Raw genomic sequence first — 18,854 nt, 5'->3', positions numbered from 1 at the left:
CATCCCTTACATGGGAGTAAAGAAAGCTGCCTATTACCAAGCAACACGACTGGTCCATCTAGCTCAGTATTGTCCATCTATGGGCATCAGCTCTCCAAGGTTTCAGGCATGAGAAACTCCCAGCCCTTCCTGGAGCATTGAACCTGGGACCTTCTGCATGGAAGTCAATACCCAACTCCCCTTTCAGTAACCCTAGGGCTGCCTATGGCCCTCACATTCCTTTAGGTGCTAAGGGGTAAAAGAGAAATAGAGAAAAGGGGTTTAAAGAGAGGGGGGTTGTCCAACCTATTTTTGAATTTGGTCCACCACCACCCTTGATTCTAGCCCTGTGCACACTGGTATTCAGTCCCCCTGCCCTGACAGACAAAAGGCTGCTCACCCCTGCCCCTAAGCTCATCTCAGATGCTTGTCAGTACACAAACATCCTGATTGACAGCCTGCTTTTCATAGCACCTGTAATTCACCTACTGTTTAAAAACCCAAAACAGACCTGCTTTGGTTTGGGGCGAAGAATTTCCCCAACCTCCACTGCCTATTAAGCTAAAAAACAACAACCCAAAAAACTAGTTCCATGGCCCCATTTCCATATCAAGACAATTAACAGCCTTGCTGGCAAATAATACACAGATGGAGCTATATTCTAAATATAGAGGAGCAAAAGAGCCTTTAAACACAAACAAAGGCAGGGGGGAGACAGAGAGGGAGAGAGAGAGAGAAGAGAAGGGAAGAAAAGGGAAGTCTGCAAGTTAATAGTCAGGATAGCAGCAGGCAGAAACTCTGAAAGCAGAGGGAAAATGCCATCAAGTGGGATCAGGAAGAAGACAGGACATGAGACAAGAGACAAGAGTCAAAAGGTTACTACCTTCCAGATCCAATATAATCCATTCTGGTCCTGCATACTGTGATCAATAAGCCTTTCATCAATGAGGGGACCAACAGAGAGCAGCTCTTTAAAACCAACACATAATTATGCACAAGCGACTCCCCACTTATGCAGGGGTTATGTAAATGCTCGTAAATAGGGAGCCACATCAGAGTGGGGAACTAGGGCGATTTATTCTTCTTTTACAACAAAAATGGTTCAGAGCTCTTCGAAACAGTGCCTAACAAAAAGCAACCCATACTGTACCACTGCCTCAAGATCGCCAGAAAGGGCAGGGAACAGCTCACTTGAGCCCACTCTAATACAGCTTCTCGCCCAACAGCTGTTGAATAGGGTAGTGCAGGAAGCAGCAAGAGCTCCTGTGCGCCATTTTGGAGCTCATAATTTCTTTTTTTAAAAAAAAGCCTTTATAGCCTCTTTGTGCTCTGGGGAAGGTCTCCTTTCAAGCCACAAGGACTTTCCAGCTCTCTCCAGCCATTTCCAGATTTGAATTGCTTTAAACTGATTGATTGATTGATTGATTGATTGATTTCCCAGCACTGCACAGTTGCGTGTGAGTCGATTGCGTGTAACTGGGAAGATGCCTGTATTGTTAGACAAAATGAGCTAATTCCATGGGGGCAGTGGGAGAAAAAGTCAAAAGTTTTTTGGCATCAAAGCAGATGATCTCAACAACTCCTCCTGCCCACGACTCAAGTGATGGCCTCGGAGATGTCCACAAAGCCCATCACTGATTGGTTACTGCATCGGCTGTGCATGCAAAAGGTCTCCAGATTCAATCCCAAGGATCTCAAGAAAGGACTGAGGAAGAGTCATGCCCAAAATGTTGGAGAGCTCTTGCCAATCTGCACAGACTGAGGGTGGAGAAATCTGTGGCCCTACAGTGGATGTTGGATTCCAGCTCTCATCAGTCCAAGTCAGTGTAGTCAATGGTCATGGATGATGGGGGTAGGGCCACATTTACGCCATACATTTAAAGTAATTAAATAGTAATTGTTTCCCTCAAGGAATTATGGGAGCTGCGGTTTGTTCAGGGCTGCTGAGAGTTGTCAGGAGACCCTGCTATTCCACTCCCAGAGATACCATTCTCAGAGTGGCTTCACAAAGAATCCTACTTCACAGGAAAAGTTGGGAACTGTAGCTCTGGGAGGGGAATAAGGTGTCTCCTAACAACTATTGACACCCTTAATAAGTTATACGTCTCAGAATTCATTGGGAGAAGCCATGACTCTTCAAAGTGATACCAAAGTGCTTGAAATGTATCATGTGAATGTGGCCCTGGAATCAGACATCATCTGGAGGACCAACTCTGGCACAGACGATACTGAACTAGATACATGTGCACATGTGTTTTTATTCTGTCTGACAATTGTGTAACACACTGTGCCGGGATGCGGAGGAGGAGGAGCCTGACCACCCACCTTGAGCTGGAATGTTTTTTGCATTCCTGGCAAGGTTGGCTGGGCCCACATCATCACATCAAGCAGGTGGTTTTTGAAAGCCCAGCTGTTGAATTTCACAGTAAGTTACGCTTCAATTTAAAAGCACAAGGCGCACACTAGACCCAAGGGGGAGATCTTGGATTCCTTTTTTTTGAAAAGCACAAGTGTGCCTCCACCAAGTCACCTTTTAGAAATAAAATTCAAAGGAACAGGCAAGCCAAAGGAATGGACTCTTAAAATAAGCCGAACAAAAAGGTGCATTGCCAGAAGGATGTAGGCATTTCGGTATCAAGCGTCAAACCAGGCCCAGGGAGACAATGGTTCAAATTCCTGCTTCTGCAATTTGTTTTGGAAAGTTCTCTATTTGTTACACATTTGGATGCTTCTTAAAGTATCAGAATCAAATTATGGTCCCTGAGAGCAAGGATGAGGTTTTCATCTACATTTGGATACAACTGGGTGCCATTTAGAATCAACATGGCAGGCTGGACCTCTCAAAAACTGCACTGATTTCAAAAGTGAATGTTTTTTGGCCTTCTTAGAATTCCCAAGTGACACCAGGTACTGACCTCCTAATAAACGTCAATGAATGATTATCTTGGGCCAGTCACTATTTCCCAATATAACCTACCTCACAAGGTTGTAATGAGGGTTAAGGGGGGAGTGAGGGTGAAGAATCATTAGATGGCATGCTGAGTTGCTTGGAAAACAGGTGGGATAGTAGGATTAATAAACTGTGGGTAATGCAAAGGTAAAAATAAATAAATTCTACAGTCCAGAAGATACTTCAGATTCTGCTCTAGAAAACCTGGATTCCACAAACTTCATGCATTTAAATACAGTACATTAATTAGTAGCCCTGGCCCATCACAGTCCAGCATCCTGTTCTTACAGTGGCCAATCAGATTCCTCTAGGAAGCCCACAAGCAGGACACAAGAGCAGTCTCATTCTCCCACTAGGTTCCCCAACAATTGATATCCAGAGTACCAGTGTTGTGTAGTGGTTACAGCGCTGGACTAGGACCTGGTGGGAGACCCTGGTTCAAATCCCCACTCAGCTGACCTTGGGCCAGTCACTGCCTGTCAGCACTAACCTACCTCACAGGGTTGTTGTGAGGATAAAATGGTGAGGAAGAGAACTATGTGTGCCACATTGAGCTCCTTGGAGGAAAGGTGGGATATAAAAGCAAAAAAAAGGTTGGAAGGCATTAGAGGCAAGAAGGGCAAACCAGGCTACTCTAAGCCATGCCCACAAGACAAAATGGTTTTGTGCTATGATAGAGTCTCCTCTTGCCCAGTAGCTTACCTGGGGGAATTTGCGTTTGATCGAAGTCAGCGCTCCCTCTGGAAGTTTGGCAAGCTCAGAATCACGAACTGCATGTACTGTTGTTGCCCTGGGCTGGTGGGTTAAGGCTTCAACCTAAGATAGAGAGAAGAGAAAGTTTCTGCTAGGATGGCACTGGTAATCGCCGTAGCGCTGCTGTGGTACCAGTACTGCCATAGCACTGCTAAACCAAAACATAGCACAAAGCAGGGGTAACCTCTGCTTGTAGCTGAACTAGTTCAATTCTCTGTTTTCATTTGCCCCATCTTTGATTGATTCCATAAGAGAGCAGGAAGTGAAGTTTTGTTTGATTTCAGTAATATGCACAGCCCTATCCTACCTCCCAAGCCCAAAGTATTCAAGTAGTGTATTGAGGGGGGACGGGGACTTACTTAAGTAATTCTTTCTTAATAAACCAATGCTCCTCTTTCCTAAAAGAGTAGTCTGCCTGCTGTCTTCTGACATAGTTCACTGCTCTGGCCCTGCCTCTTTCTCATCAGCCTCTGCAGGGAGATGGGTAATTGAGCCCTGTCATGACATCAAGTATAAGAATTGCTCCCCATCCTGAGTTGCAGCAGAATTGCCTAGAGCCAGGTTTCCCAAACTTGGGTCTCTAGCTGTTTTTGAACTACAACTCCCATCATCCCTAGTTAGCAGGACCAGTGATCAGAGATGAAGGGAACTGTAGTCCAAAAACAGCTGGAGACCCAAGTTTGGAAAACCCTGGCCTAGAGGAAACTTCCTATTGAGTCCCTCTGAGTCACTGCTCCTTCAAAAATTGGGAGGCAATTTACAAAGATAAAATAAGTAAAGAACTTTTAGATTCACACAAAAATGCAAGGATGGCTCCTCTGAGTGCAGAGTTCTTCCTGTTTCATACGAGAAGAGACCTGTTGGATCACACCAAAAAAGTCAATCCAGTAAGCATCCTGATTCCTATAATAGCCACCCAACTCAGAAGCACCCTGGCAATGCACTCCTGCTGTCGCCCCCTACCCCAACACATCTGGTTTTAGGCTGCCTGCCCTTGGACATGAATACTGCCTACAGTCATTGTGATTAATAGTCACTGATGGGCTGTTCCTCCTTTGTCTAATGTCTGCTTCAAAGCCACGGGTCACCCCACATCTGAGGGCAGCAAACTCCATACGTTTATTTTGCATTGTAAGAAGATGTCACTTCTTTTGGCTGTCCTGAATCCTCCTTCTCATCACATTTCATGGGGTAACTATTTCATGGGGTAGAGTTATAGTTGAGAGGTAAAGCACCTGCTTTGCAAGCAAAAGGTCCCAGTTCAATCCCTAGCAGCATCTCCAGGTAGGCCTGAAAGAGACCTGCTGCCAGTCAGTGCAGAATACTGAGCTAAATAGACCAATGGTTCTGACTCAGTATAGAAGTGGTTTCCTGCGCATTTTATCATTATAGGAGAAATTTCTCTGTACACTTCCTACATACAGTGCACAATTTCTACAGATAAACCATCTTGAATGTAAGAGCAAAATGTGACTTGGAAGCTGAACTGAGATGGGAGAAACACCCCCCACCCCAAATGCATGTGAGTATCCTTCAACTATCAGAAGTTTGGAAAGCAATGCCCTAAACCACAGGTCTTCAACTGATCAGGAAGCACTAGGGGCTTTGGCCTGATCCAAGCTGGGTCAAAACAGGAGCACTGCCACCATGCAAATATATGGTCAAAGATTAAGAAATGGGACTCCAAATGCATTCCTGGGTTAACAGTGGGTCCTGGGTCTGAGAAGGCTGAAGATACCTGCAGGAAACTGTAGGAAACTGTATGTTCTGAAGTTAGGAGAAACAAGATGGAGCAGGAATACTAGCCCCTGGGGGGTGGCTAGTAAAGCACCTGCTAGTCGATAGGGGAAGTGGGCTGGACAGGAGGTGGTTATGACTGAACCGAAGTGTGAAGCATTGTCACTTAGAACCTGGTACCACCTTTGCAGGTGGGAGCAGACTCATCCACCCTGACAGAGAACACACTTGCAAGATCAACATTCCTGAAAGGTGGGAGCCTCACTATTGAGAACCTCTTCGTCTTTCAAAACTTGGTGGAAAGAGGGATGGAACTTGATGGGACATTTTGTGTCACATTTGTCCAGTTCTTAACTTCTTGCCCTGCTTCTGAATCATGACTGTGTCTGCCACTGAACCCACACCATTACGTTCCTGAATAAAGATCTATTTCTTACTCACAAGCAAGAGCCTCTGTTTGACAGGAGCCAGGGGAACTGCCTAATTCACCTCACATTTGGGGAGGCCTCTTTCCTCCAAGAGGTCTTCAAGAACCCAACATTTAGATCAAATGGATCAATGTTGTTTTTTAAGGAAATGAAGAGGTATGGTCATGCCTTCTTTCAACAAAAAAGTGGCACTCCCACTGCCTGTTTGTCATTTTCAAACCTAGGAACACAGTGAGTCATCATCTAATGAGACCTCGCACTGAGTGAAGTGACATTGCTACCTGCCCTGAGGGAAGTGCTGACATTTTCCAGTGCAGGAACCTGACCTGGCTTCTGGTGGCAAGCTGCCCTATGAGAAGCGGCAGCAGCCCAGAAAGAATGGAGAGAAAGAACACTTGAGCCAGTCCAGTGCTTAGCAACTAATGGATTCCGTTAAGTAAATGGACGTCACTTGCCATTTGGGTCTGTTTCCCCTGTTGCAAGAGGAGCTGAAGACTAACTAGATTTATTATACACATACGCTATTTCAAAATCCTAACCCAGCCTTTGCCCACCTGGTGCCCTCCAGTTGTATAGGCATTTTCCCCTCAAAAATGACCCCCACAGCTTTCCTGCATTACAAACCCCAGCACAGAACCATATTCTGAGCAGCCACAGCCCACACTGATTCTCTCACTAACACACGTAGTAGTATTTTGCACACCTGTGGAATTGTGACAGGGGCAGCAAGACCAGATGTTGTTGCCCAGCCAGCACAGCTGATTGTCAGAGATGATGGGAGCTGGCAGTACAACAGCATCTGAAGGAACACAGAAATTCCCCACCTGTCCTTCTCCTTCCTTGGAGGTTTTTTAAGCAGAGGTTTGATGGTCATCTGCTATGGATGCTTAAGTTGAGATTCCTGCATTGCAAGGGGTTGGACTAGATGACCTGCAGGATCTCTTCCAACTTTACAATTCTATGATTCTCCATTGAAATCAGGACGGCAGTGGACAAAGAGGATGAATTTGGAAGCAATTTTTTAAAATATGAAAACCCTAAAAACAAACCTGTTCTTTGGATAGCAGGGGCAACAACTTTTGCAACTGCCTACAGTATCAACTCTGCTCATTGCTCAGCAATCTTGGGTGCCAAGCCAAAAACAGAAAGATAAATATATATTTTTAAATAGGCTCATAGAGCAGGGGTCCCCAAACTAAGGCCCGGGGGCCAGATGCGGCCCAATCACCTTCTAAATCCGGCTCGCAGACGGTCCGGGAATCAGCAAGTTTTTACATGAGTAGAATGTTTTCTTTTATTTAAAATGCATCTCTGGTTTATTTGTGCGGCATAGGAATTCACTCATATTTTTTTCCAAAATATAGTCCGGCCCCCCACAAGGTCTGAGGGACAGTGGACCGGCCCCCTGTTGAAAAACTTTGCTGACCCCTGTCATAGAGGGTTGAGCTAATCTCCCCATCCTTTCATGAATAAGATAATTTGACTGTTTGAGCTACTGGTCCTGCTTGGGTTTCATCAGAAATTAGAACAGGCATCCCCAAACTGCGGCCCTCCAGATGTTTTGGCCTACAACTCCTATGATTCCTAGCTAAGAGGACCAGTGGTCAGGGATGATGGGAATTGTAGTCCAAAACATCTGGAGGGCCGAAGTCTGGGGATGTCTGAATTAGAAAAAATGAATTAATACCACAATTAGTTTATCATGGATTGAATTGGAATCACAGATTATCTCTAAGGCTGTACACCTTTAAAACTTATTTTTTTAAAAGGTAAGATCAGCAAACCAGTCCGCTAAAGGATTGGCTGACTAACCAGCAGGGTCAACTCTTCTTTAGCAAAGTCCTATTGAATACTGATGGCTACATTAGTTCTTGGCCATTACTGGAAAAAATAATTAAAATAAAAAAAATCTCTCTAGAATTAGAAGTAGCTTGTGCTTATCTTAATGTCCTCCCACATTTCTCAAAAGTACCATCTCTACTGAAGTCCTGGCTTTATGCTAGTTTATTTAGACTACAGAAATAAAACCAATCAGTTAAAAATTCTTTAAATCAGCTAATAGCCCTCCCTGCTTCTTGAATAGTGAAAAAGATTGTCAATTTTTTGAGATAATTAGCTAACAGATGTAGAAAAGCATATCCACGCCTTCTGCTTTTAGCTTTAGAGTTTGTGATGCTTTGACTGACCCTCAGGGTGAGATCTGCTACTGTGATTGCTGTAATAACCAAAGTATGGTTGATCCAACTTTTGTATCAGTTTATGAGTTACAAGATCATCAAATGTTTTATACATTGTACATTTGCACTTCTGTTAGGATGTCATAGTTCTAAGCTGAAGCTAACTTGATCATTTTGTATCTGCTATACCAGAAGCCAGCGAGAGGACAATTGCCAAAGTTGTTTTAACTGTCAATCCCTCTTTCCTGGGAACTCTTGGAATTATAACTCTGTGAGGGGTATAGGAATCTCCTAACACTCTTAGCACCCTGAACAAACAACAGCACTTTAAATGTATGGTGTGAATATGGCCCAAGAGAGGTGCATTCAGAAATGATATAAAAGCAGTAATCGGATGAAAGGTGCATGCTTTAATTTAACCATTAAAAAAAACCAAAAACATTCCACAGCATGGCTCCAATGCACTATATTAGACCCAAACAGTGTTGACTCAAACTTGATTCTTAAATCCCACTTCAGTGGTAGCAGGGGGCAAAAGCTCCGCTGGATGAGCTAAGGAACCTCATCTTCAGGGTGTAGACCTAGCAGTGTGGATCTTTGCATCCTGGCCAAAACAAGTTTGAATGGCCTGATCCGCCAGTTCTTCCTCTCTCTGTGCTGTCCCATCATGCTAATATTTATGAGTTGAATTAACCAGAATGTTTAGAGCAGGCTATAATACTCCTCTACCTCTTGAAGCGTAAAATGAAATTCACTGCCTCACAAGCTGGCTCAATGCAGTATTTGCTAATTTAATTTAATTTAATCTTTGTGACAGTTTATCACCAGCTCCTGGGCTGAATACTGCTCTGGAAGTGCCTTTCAAACCTTTTGTTTTCCTTCAGAGTTTGCTGTCAGGGACAGGAAGACTTTGTGCTTTGGAATTATATGCATTTTACACACATACACAACAAAATTCCACAGCAGTATACAATAAATTCTGCAGCCCGCTAAAGCAAAAGCAAAATCGCCATCCCTGCTTCCAGTGCATAATTAATTCTGCTACCAGCAGAGTTGAGGCATTTAAAAGATCATGACGCATTATAAAGATTGCACACCTCTTGTTGGAACAGATATTATAGCCAGAATGTCAGGCTTGAGCTTGTTATTTTTGAAAAGGGGTTATTAAGATGTAAGAAGCATGCCTTTTTTAAAAAAAAACAACCAAAGTTTAATCGTAGATTCCAGCAGCCAAGCAACATTAATTGGATATATCTCTAGAAGTCTAACACACATCTGAGAACACAGGCAATAAGAGGTATGATTTTAAAATATAAAATAAGAATGTTTTAAAACCATGCAAAAAGCCACAGGTTCAATCTCCAGCACCTCTAGGTAGTGATGGGAGAGATCCTGTCTGAAACCCTGGAGAGCAATTGCCAAGTCAGCACTATGGGGCAAGATGGGCCAATTGTCTGACTCACTACGCGCCTATCAATATGTCTTATTTTCGGGGTATGGCTTATATTCCTTGAAGGCTTAAAAATCCTGCTACGGCTTATTTTATGGCTACGTCTTATTTTCGGAGAAACAGGGTATAAGGCAGCTTCTATTGTTCCTACAAACAAAATGGAGACTTCACTCTTACAACCCAAAGAGGTTCACCTCTAAAACGCAAAAGAGGAAGGCTATTACTTGGCGCAAGCCCTGGGTTTCTTTATGTCACTGTTCTGGGAATGCCCGATTGGAGAAGAAAAGCCCGGAACAGCAAGCCATGCAGTGATACAACAAGCAGCCTCCTCTCAAGGCAGGTTACTCAGCTGCCCATTTGTTCTGGAAATGACTGGATGTTCCAATCGTACATGATGCAAAACTACCCATGGTCAGGGATGATGAGCACTGTAGCCCAGCAACATCTAGAGCAGGCATCCCCAAACTTCGGTCCTCCAGATGTTTTGGACTACAATTCCCATCTTCCCCGACCACTGGTCCTGTTAGGTAGGGATCATGGGAGTTGTAGGCCAAAACATCTGGAGGGCCGCAGTTTGGGGATGCCTGATCTAGAGGGCCACAGGTTCCCCATCATTGTTGGGGGCTGGTCAGGTGGCCCAAAGGGAACCAATAGGATTCCGTTTGACTCTATAAAGCTGGCTAGGCTCCTCAGCCTGAACAACTCATTCCTTAGGGAAAGGCCAAGCTGCTTAGGCTCCTACTGCAACCTGCTGCCTCCAGTGCCATCAACAACTCAGAAAATGGGTTTGGTTCAAACATGTCTCAGTCCCAATCTAATTCACAAGCCAGGAGGAATTTACCACGCCAATCAGGTCACCGCGGCCATATTCCCCCGTCAGCTGCTTCTTCCCATCATCCATCCTGATGACAGAGCGGAGCCGCCCGTTCAGCACAATGTAGGTGCAATCTGAGTTGTCCCCTTGCCTGTGGAAGGACACACCAGTTACAGGAGGGAAAGACCCTAAAAGCACAATCTCCATTTCTGGCCTGATTTCTGGCCGGCCCAGAGCAGTCTAGGTCTTTGGAATGTTAAACTGACTGGGCCAGAAAAGTCACAGGAAGCTAACCTGCAGGGACTGTACTGCTTTTGACCACTGTGTGTCTGTGTCACTTTTCTCCCTCCTCCTATTTTTGTTTAAAAACATACATAGGAGTATTTGAACTCCCTGCACATGGAAAACCTGGATGTCAGAGAAAAGACCCAGGCAGAATCCTGCAAACAGACTAGCTTTCCACCCACAAGTTTATTTTAATTTACAATGTTTATTACAATTTCCTTAAATGCACAAAATGCAAAAGGCTTGAAAACAAAAACAGCAGCAAAAATAAGCCAAAACTAATGCACCTTTTGGCATTCAGCATATCCCTAGCCAAATTTGCTCGAGGTTTTAAAGCAAGAAAGCATTTCAATACATGCTTGTGTTCATAGCAGTCCCCTCTCTATAGACTTTCATGTGGAAATGCTCCTATTCTGCACAGCTTTTCCTCACATCTACCCTATCGCCTCCTTCAAGGGACAGAAAAGCTTGACCGCTGGGTAGGTTGCCCCATCCTCAATTTTGCAAGGGGAGGGGGCAAAGGCGTACACAAGCTTTCCATTTTGCATGCACCCTACCTATAAACAGCCCGCCCCGCTTCGACTTCCATCCAATCCAGAGCAAAGTCGATTTGCCTCACAAAAGATGACATCCGCTTCACAACTGTATGAGCCACGCCTAGCACGACAGTGGGTTGCTCCCGCATTATCCTGAAAGGCAAGGTCTGGTAGTTAGGAAGAGTGTTGGGCCTGAGGGCACAGAGATGGCTAACTGCACCATTTGCCTAGGAAGGAAGGGAGGGAGGCAGTGAGGGAGGAAGGGAAGAGAAGGAAGGAAGGTCCAAAAACCCAGTCCCAAACTCTTCTGCTAGCTTTGTTGGGTAATTGGATTCCACTATTCACCCACCCCTCAAAAAGATTAAACTCTGGCAGAGTCACCCTGACTTCTGTTTGCTGGATTGCTTGGGAGGCAAGTGCATTCTGAACCATTTTGGAAAGGACTACATTTATTTTCCTTTCCTTTCCCTGTTATTATTCTGCTTTTCAAACTGAATGGGGCCCTTAAGGCAGATGCAGTAATAAAACATTTTAAAAAACAAGAAGAGTTTTGTTGTTGTTTTTTAAGGACAAGCATACAGAATGGAATGAGAAACCAGCCAACAAACATTTCAAATACTCAGGGGCTTGTTTTATCCTTTTAAGTATGCCTGTCTCAAATTTCACTCTGTTACAACCCATTTATATTAATTGGAAAAGCAAAAAGGGTTGTGGCCTTAAAGATTGTAAACATACACATACTAGAAAACAAGGCTGCAGCATCCTTTACCACAGGAGATATGGGAAGAGCCACAGCTCAGTGACAGAGGGTCCACTTTGAATTCAGAAGTTCCCAGGCTTGATTCCCAGCATCTTCAGGCAGGACTGGGAGAGACTTCCCTGGAGAGCTGCTACCACTACTGGTCAAGGTAGACTGGTCAGAGCTAGAGATGGACTAATGGTCTGACTCCACACAAGTCAGCTTCCTTTCATGGCCACTGGCTACTAAGAGATTTGGGCATGCACCACACTCTCAGTGCTCAAATTATGAGAGGAAAAGGATGCCCCGGGTGGTGGTGGTGGGGGGTCATGATTCTCAATTCACAAAAAGGAGCAGCAGTCTCCAATGAATAAGAAAAAATCAGGAGTAAATGAGATGGGTGCAAATATTAAATAATAAATGAGGTATAAAAATGCAACTTACATTAAAAGAAACAGGAAAAAAGAAAACAAAAATGGCATCAAAAGCTCTTTGTGTTTAATTTATTATTATGATGCTGTTTATGCTTTGTTTGTTTTTCCTGTTCTGCATATTGTCTGTTTTTGTTGTTAAATAAAAAGAATTTTAAAAATAAAAAGGCGAAGCTCCCACCAGTCGGTTTCTGGGGAAGGCATAATCCAAGGCTTCCTGGTCCTTTTGCTTGCAACTCACCACACATCTCACAACTTCCCGCCTTCACTGGTGGCTCCCACACACCCTAGTGATGGCTTAATTAGATGCTGGGAGGGGGGATTCAAAAGCCCCTGCCCTATGCTACCCAGCATTTATTGCATCACAGCTGTGAGTTCAGGGAAACTGTGTAATTAGCTGGCATCTGCCCAGTACTTAAATCCCACAGCAGGGGCACACCCAGTGGCAGAGCTCCCTGACAAGAGGGTGGGATGGGGCATGGTACTGCTAACAGGCTGCTGCCTTAGTTGGTCCCACAGCTGGGCTGGAGACAAGGGCTGGCTTTGAACTCTCACTACCCCTCACAGCACTTAGCCTTCGTGGCATCACCTCAACTGGGGGAAGAGGAAAGGGGGAAGCTTTCTGGGAGAGGAATGAGTCATCGTTCAAGCTCTGGAGGCAGAGCATTGACTGCAGCTAGACAAAAAGGGGAGCCAAGCAAAGCTCTGATCAGGTCCATATGAAATGCGTTGTCCTTCAGTACACGCATGGAAAACAACACTGCATACAGAATCTGGCATCCTGGTATTTAAATAAATAAAAGCAAGGTACTAGTCCTTAAGGTTGGAAAGATAGGTTGGAAAGTGCCTAAGCAGTACCCGGCAAAAACCTCAGAAGTGCTGTGTGCATAGGAGCAACCAGGATCCCTCCAAAGTGCACCTTGCACCGTCACTGAATGGTTCTTGATAACTGGTCAAGACACAACTCTTTACCCCTGCCTTTGGTCACGTAGGTGACTTTCTTCATTCCTGCCCTGCTGTTCTGTGCTGCTGTTAACCTTGACACTGATTCTTCTGTGCCTTTAAGATTTTAATGTAGCCACTGCGATACCCTCAAGATGCTGCAGGAATCTCAGCTCCCATCATCCCCAACCCTGTTCATGCTGGCTGGGACTGATGGGAGTTGCAGTCTTAAGCATCAGGAGGGCACTGGCGTAGAGGTATGATTCATTCAACCAAGGCTTAGAATTCCTAGTTTCCTCCACCAATACTTGCAAACACATCAAAGGAGATGGGGGGGAGGGCTCACTCGTAGAAGTGCGACTTGGAGATGGCCAGGAAGCTGCAGTCGCGATTGGCCTTGATGGTGAAGATGAGGGGCTCCCCCGTAAGGGCAGCCAGCTGCCCCACCAGCTCCCCAGGGTGGGTGATGAATAGGCAGGTCTCCTCCTCTGAGTCAATCTTCCGCTGATAAACATGAAGCATTCCTGAGATCACAAATCGGATGTTGACATCCTGCAAGGGCAGAAGCAGTGTATGTTCCTCTGTATCAGGTACCACCTGTTTCTTTGTTTGCAAGCCAGAGGTGGACTATATGGGGGGGAGTGATGTTACTATGCTTATAGTGGGAGTTGCAGTCCAGCAACACCTAGAGAGCTAAAGGCTACCCCATATCTATTCTAAGAGTTGAAGAGCCATAGCTCTGTGAAGAAGTGCAAGGTTTGCATGCGCTGAAGGACTCAGGTTCAACCCCCAACATTTCCACACAGAGCTGGGGAAAGACCCAGTGCCTCAAACTGTAGAGAACTGCGGCCAGTCAGTATAAACAAAACTGAGCTAGATGGACCAATGCTCTTGGCTCGAGATGAGCCAGCTTAAGAGGTTCCTACGTACAATACAGGACCATGAGGACTAAATTCTTACTTCATCTTTAGGCCAAGGCCCACAGCTGAGTGCTATAGCATCTGCCTTACACACAGATATTCCAAGGTACAACCCCCAGCATCTCCAGGTCGGCCTGGGGAAAAGACTCCCTGCCTCAAACCATGGAGAGCTGCTGCTGGTCAGTGTAAACAATACTGAGCTAGATGGATTAATGGTCTGACCCTATACAAGGCAGCTTCTTATGTACTCCGGAAAAGGGTCAAAGCATAGTGGTGGAGCATCTGCTTTCCACGCAGAAGGTCCAGTTCCCACCGTCTCTCCATTAAAAGGACCAGGAGGCAGCAGACAGAAATCCCTTTCTCTTTCCAAGACCCTGGAGAGAGGCCACGAGTCAGAGTAGCAAATACCAAGCAAGATGGGGCAGCGATGTGATCTGGTTGAATGGAGCTTCATGTGGCTGCACAGTGGCAGCTCAAAATGAACCCAAGAGATCAGAGAAGGTGACGCTCCCCACAAGCCCCATTTTGACTCACATAGGAAAGTGGCATGCAGGGACTCACCTGGTCACCTTGCCTCGACACCACTGTCCCAGCAGTAACTTGATGCAGGGTCACTTTCCCATGCAAAAGGCAGGGGTCCTAGGTGGGTGAGAAAAGAGACATACACAGTCAAATTGAAAGCTGGCAAATCAGATGTGATGTGGAAAGGTAACAACATCCTGGCTAGTAAAGTTCCCAAGATGTCCTGGTTGCTCGCTGTGGTGTGTGGACTTGGATTAAACTTGGATAAAAGTGTGGACTTTTCATATATAAGAGGGGGGGGGAACACCCACATTCAACATTCCTAGGCACGAAGTTTTAATCTGGGATTGTTGCAGACAGTGGCATAAAAAGCCATAGGAAGTTGAGTAAGTTCTGGGTGCTGGCTCAGATACTGACAGGGAGTGATGCAACACTGAGCACAAAGGCCCTGCTCCATTCTCCTCACTGATGGCTACACAGCCATGCTGAGATTCCACCATACATTGCCCTCCTGTTGTGACCCACACATTGGATCAGGCCATAACCCACTAGTGGGTCCCAATCCACCAGTTGAAGACCAGTGCAAACTCCCTCTCTGGATGATGTAGGCAAAAAAAAAAAAACCCTGACATTGTGCAGAGACTGAGGTATCAGCAGGCCTGGAGGAAAACTCAAAGCATGTCAGTGAGGACTGAGCATGCTCAGTGGCATAGAATGCTGACTGTGTGTTGCTGGAGGAAGAGAAGGACTGGAGTATACTGGAAAAGGGCATGAAAAAGCTGAAACCCTGAACATTTTATTGCAGGTCCTGTTTCTTACAAAGTTTCAAAAAGAGGTTGAAGGATGAAGCATGGCAAACCCTACATTTCTTGGATGTTGAAAATATTTCTCTCCCCCCCCCCTTTTTTTAAAAAAGCCACTTTTTGACAAAGCTCGTTTCCCCATGCAGCAGAGGTTGGATAAACATTTTCTTCATGGCTGCGCTCGGGACTGCCTTTCATTACAGTGAGGAAATATGCAAACCCAGTTTGGCCCTCCCCACGACTCACATCCAACTTCATCAAGGTTAAAAGATCCATCTTGGCAGCTTCTAATATGGCCTCGGATTGCTTCCTGGCACTGGGCTCCTGGGCTGAGAGGTGGTCCTGTGTATAGTGGAAGATGGCCGAGGGCATTTCTGTCACTGTCACAGTCTTCTTCAAGATGGACTTAAAAAAGCAGAAACACCAAAAGTTAAATTTTCCGTGCTGTGCTGAGTACCACCTGACACATTGTGGCCACACAAGTAAAAAACCCTGCATGGGACTTCTTAGCAACTGCTTCATTCCTTAACCTCCACTTCCCCCATTACATGTAACCCCCCCCCAAAAAAAAGCTTAATGTAGGGCTGCCATATGTCTGGATTTTCCCAGACATTATCAGAAATTGATATCCGGGGGGGGGGGATTTCTGAAGGGTGGGACTTTGTCCTGGGTCTTAGGCAAGTCAACTTTCGTGATGTACTGGTTTTTACTTTTTGAAATACAGTGGTACCTTGGTTCTCAAATGCCTTGATTCTCAAACTCCTTGGTTCCCAAACACCAAAAACCCAGAAGTAAGTGTTCCAGTTTTCGAACGTTTTTTGGAAGCCGAACATCCGATGCAGCTGTCGGCTATTGTTTCCGGGGCCCCTGCACCAAGCAGAAGACGCGCCTTGGTTTTCAAACATTTCAGAAGTCAAACTGACTTCCAGAACGGATTACGTTCGAGAACCAAGGTACCATTGTATGGCGACCCTACTTAATGGCAAATGGATTCAATCTTTCTTTCACTCAACTCAATCCAATTCAAGAGGCAATGACAGAAATTTCTCACCAAACATTGTGAAGGACACATAGGGACTGGCTCTTTCCAGTAGGTGCAAATACGGAGTGCAGCTTAAAGGTTATGCTATTGTTATGGCTGCGTGATTTATTGATATATCGTCCAAAACTGGTTTGAAGTCCATACCATGATATCAGTTTCATAATTTTTGACCTGGCAATATATCGTGAATCATGATATGTGTGTGTGGTATGCAAAAATCATGATGCAGGGAAAAAACTGTGAAGCTAGCCAATGCCTCTACATTCTCTATCCTTATTTCAGGCACCATGATATATCAGTGTATTATATTTAGCTGGTGATACATTGTGATGCTGAAAACCAAATACTGTCCAGCCCTAAGGCAGGGTTACCTACCTGGAGTGCTCAGGATGAGGTAAATTTTAAAATTCAAGAAATTGAGGAGGAGGAGCCAGCACAGAAGAAATCCCACAGTTCTGGGAGGATGGGAAGAAGGCACTGCTGGCAGCAGCTTCTTTGTACAAACCCTGAGCAAGCGTTGGAGAACCTCGGGCCCAGGGGCCAAATGCAGCCCCCAGGGCCTCCCTACTTGGCCTTCAGAACTCTCCAGGACACACCTTCAGCAGCCCCATTATGCACCCCAAGTGTCTTTACTTGACTGCAATGTGGCCCTGAAATTTGACACCACCTCTTAACTGCCAGGATGGAGGATATGAAGAGGTGTATAAGAACATATGTAAGTTAAAGTCTATAGTACGAAGTTAAAGTTTACATTCATTGTTCCTTTCACGTTTTAAAAAAATGTATGGCATTTATAGCACCTATTTTCATCCAGGCTGGATGGAGATCTGTCATGGATTCTTTAGCTGTGATCACTCCATTGCAAGGTGTTGGACAAGATGACACCTGGTGTCTCTCCCAACTCTACAGCTCTATGATTAAAATGGTTCTCCCACTCCTCATTTAATCACCGCAACAAGCCTGTGAGGTAGGGAAGGCTGAAAGGCAGTGGCTGGCCCAAGATCACACCTAGTGAGCGTCATGATTGAGTGGGGATTTGAACTGTAATCTCCCAGGTCCTAATGCAACATGCTAACCACGACACTATGTGGCTCTGCCCATCACTGGCATGAGGCCCCCAAGGAGGCCGCCCAGAAGGGAATGCAGCCCTTGGATTAAAAAAGGTTCCCCATACACTTACCTTTGAGTAAGCAAAAGCAAGAAGCCCTTGCCCTGCAGATGAGACAGACATCAGTACTAGGCTGGCTGAAGCTGATGGGACTTGTAGTCCAAAACACCTGGGGAGCACCAGATTGCTCTTGAGAGATTTGGCTAACTCCCTCTCTAAGCTTCAGGTGAAATACTAAAACCTTTTCATATTGCAAAGCTTTCAGTAAAGGTTTAAGCTTAGTCCCCTTGTTTCATGCTGAACTGTTTTAACCTGCTCTTGGCTTTATTGCTGATTTAAAAACATGGGCTGTTTTTGCAGTGCTTCGTGCATTTTCTAAGACCCTTTGAGGTGTATTTCATAAAGGGAAGTGGGGTGTGCATTTCTGAAGTGAATAAATAAAAATTTAAAAGCTGCCAGAACAAGAACAGGAAACAGCTGTGTAGACATGACCCAAGTTCACAGCCAGGCGCAAATGCCACTTGCTCAGATCCATTACTTCAGCCGCTGCCAATTAAGCAGAAATTAGGAAGGCTCAGAAAACCTACCTTGCATGTGACATTGCTGGAAAGCACTTCTGAGGAGGAGGAAGAAGAGGCAACTCTGGCTCTCTCGTAGGCCATGTCCAAGTCCAGCTTGCTGCTAGTCAGGCTTCCTGCAGAGGGAGGATAGAGGGAAGACATCATCCTCTACCACAGTGGTTCCCAAACTTTTTCTGGCCACCACCACCTAGGTTCCACAGACCCATCCCCAGTGCCCCATACCCTGTTCAGTGCCCCCCTGCCTCTGAGTGCCCCCTAGGTAAACCCACCATCACCCAGGGGGCAGTACTGCCCACTTTGGGAGTTATGGTTCTACAGCATCTTGGCCCGCCCTGCTAAAGGCTGTGGCAGTGATTTTAGGATGATCTTGGTATCAGAAAAGAGGCCCACATTGACCCTGCCCACCATGGCATTGGGCTCACTTCAGCACATGTGGCAGATCAGTGATAAGGTGCCCATGTTCTGGGAGGAAGTATTCCAAGGAATTGGAGGGATAACTGGGCAGAACGTGGTAAAAGGTCCAGACTTGGCAGCACTTAATCTTAACCAAGGAGACAATATGAAACTTTATTGTAAGCATTGTACTGACCATCTATTATGAACAGCCAGGCTACTAATAACCAGTTATTCTAAATCCTTAGAGGGTGAAGCATTGAC

General features: G+C 45.4%; 1 protein-coding gene across 4 annotated transcripts in view; it reads right to left on the bottom strand.

Annotated features, from left to right (window-relative positions):
- Window positions 1–18,854, bottom strand: part of PNPLA7 (patatin like domain 7, lysophospholipase) — a 107,388-nt gene that overhangs the window by 68,672 nt on the left and 19,862 nt on the right. For all 4 annotated transcript variants that reach the window (XM_060270399.2, XM_060270400.2, XM_060270401.2 and 1 more), the window contains 7 exons: window positions 18,204–18,310; window positions 15,713–15,871; window positions 14,703–14,780; window positions 13,568–13,773; window positions 11,131–11,262; window positions 10,316–10,439; window positions 3,632–3,745 (listed from right to left, as the gene is read on the bottom strand). In XM_060270399.2, the coding sequence (XP_060126382.2) occupies window positions 3,632–3,745; window positions 10,316–10,439; window positions 11,131–11,262; window positions 13,568–13,773; window positions 14,703–14,780; window positions 15,713–15,871; window positions 18,204–18,310 (920 nt within the window). The remainder of the gene's footprint in view (window positions 1–3,631; window positions 3,746–10,315; window positions 10,440–11,130; window positions 11,263–13,567; window positions 13,774–14,702; window positions 14,781–15,712; window positions 15,872–18,203; window positions 18,311–18,854) is intronic.

Source organism: Zootoca vivipara, chromosome Z2 (genome assembly GCF_965207765.1).
Source record: "Zootoca vivipara chromosome Z2, rZooViv2.hap1.1, whole genome shotgun sequence".
NCBI lineage: Eukaryota > Metazoa > Chordata > Lepidosauria > Squamata > Lacertidae > Zootoca > Zootoca vivipara.
This window is presented reverse-complemented; position numbering and strand designations above follow the sequence as displayed.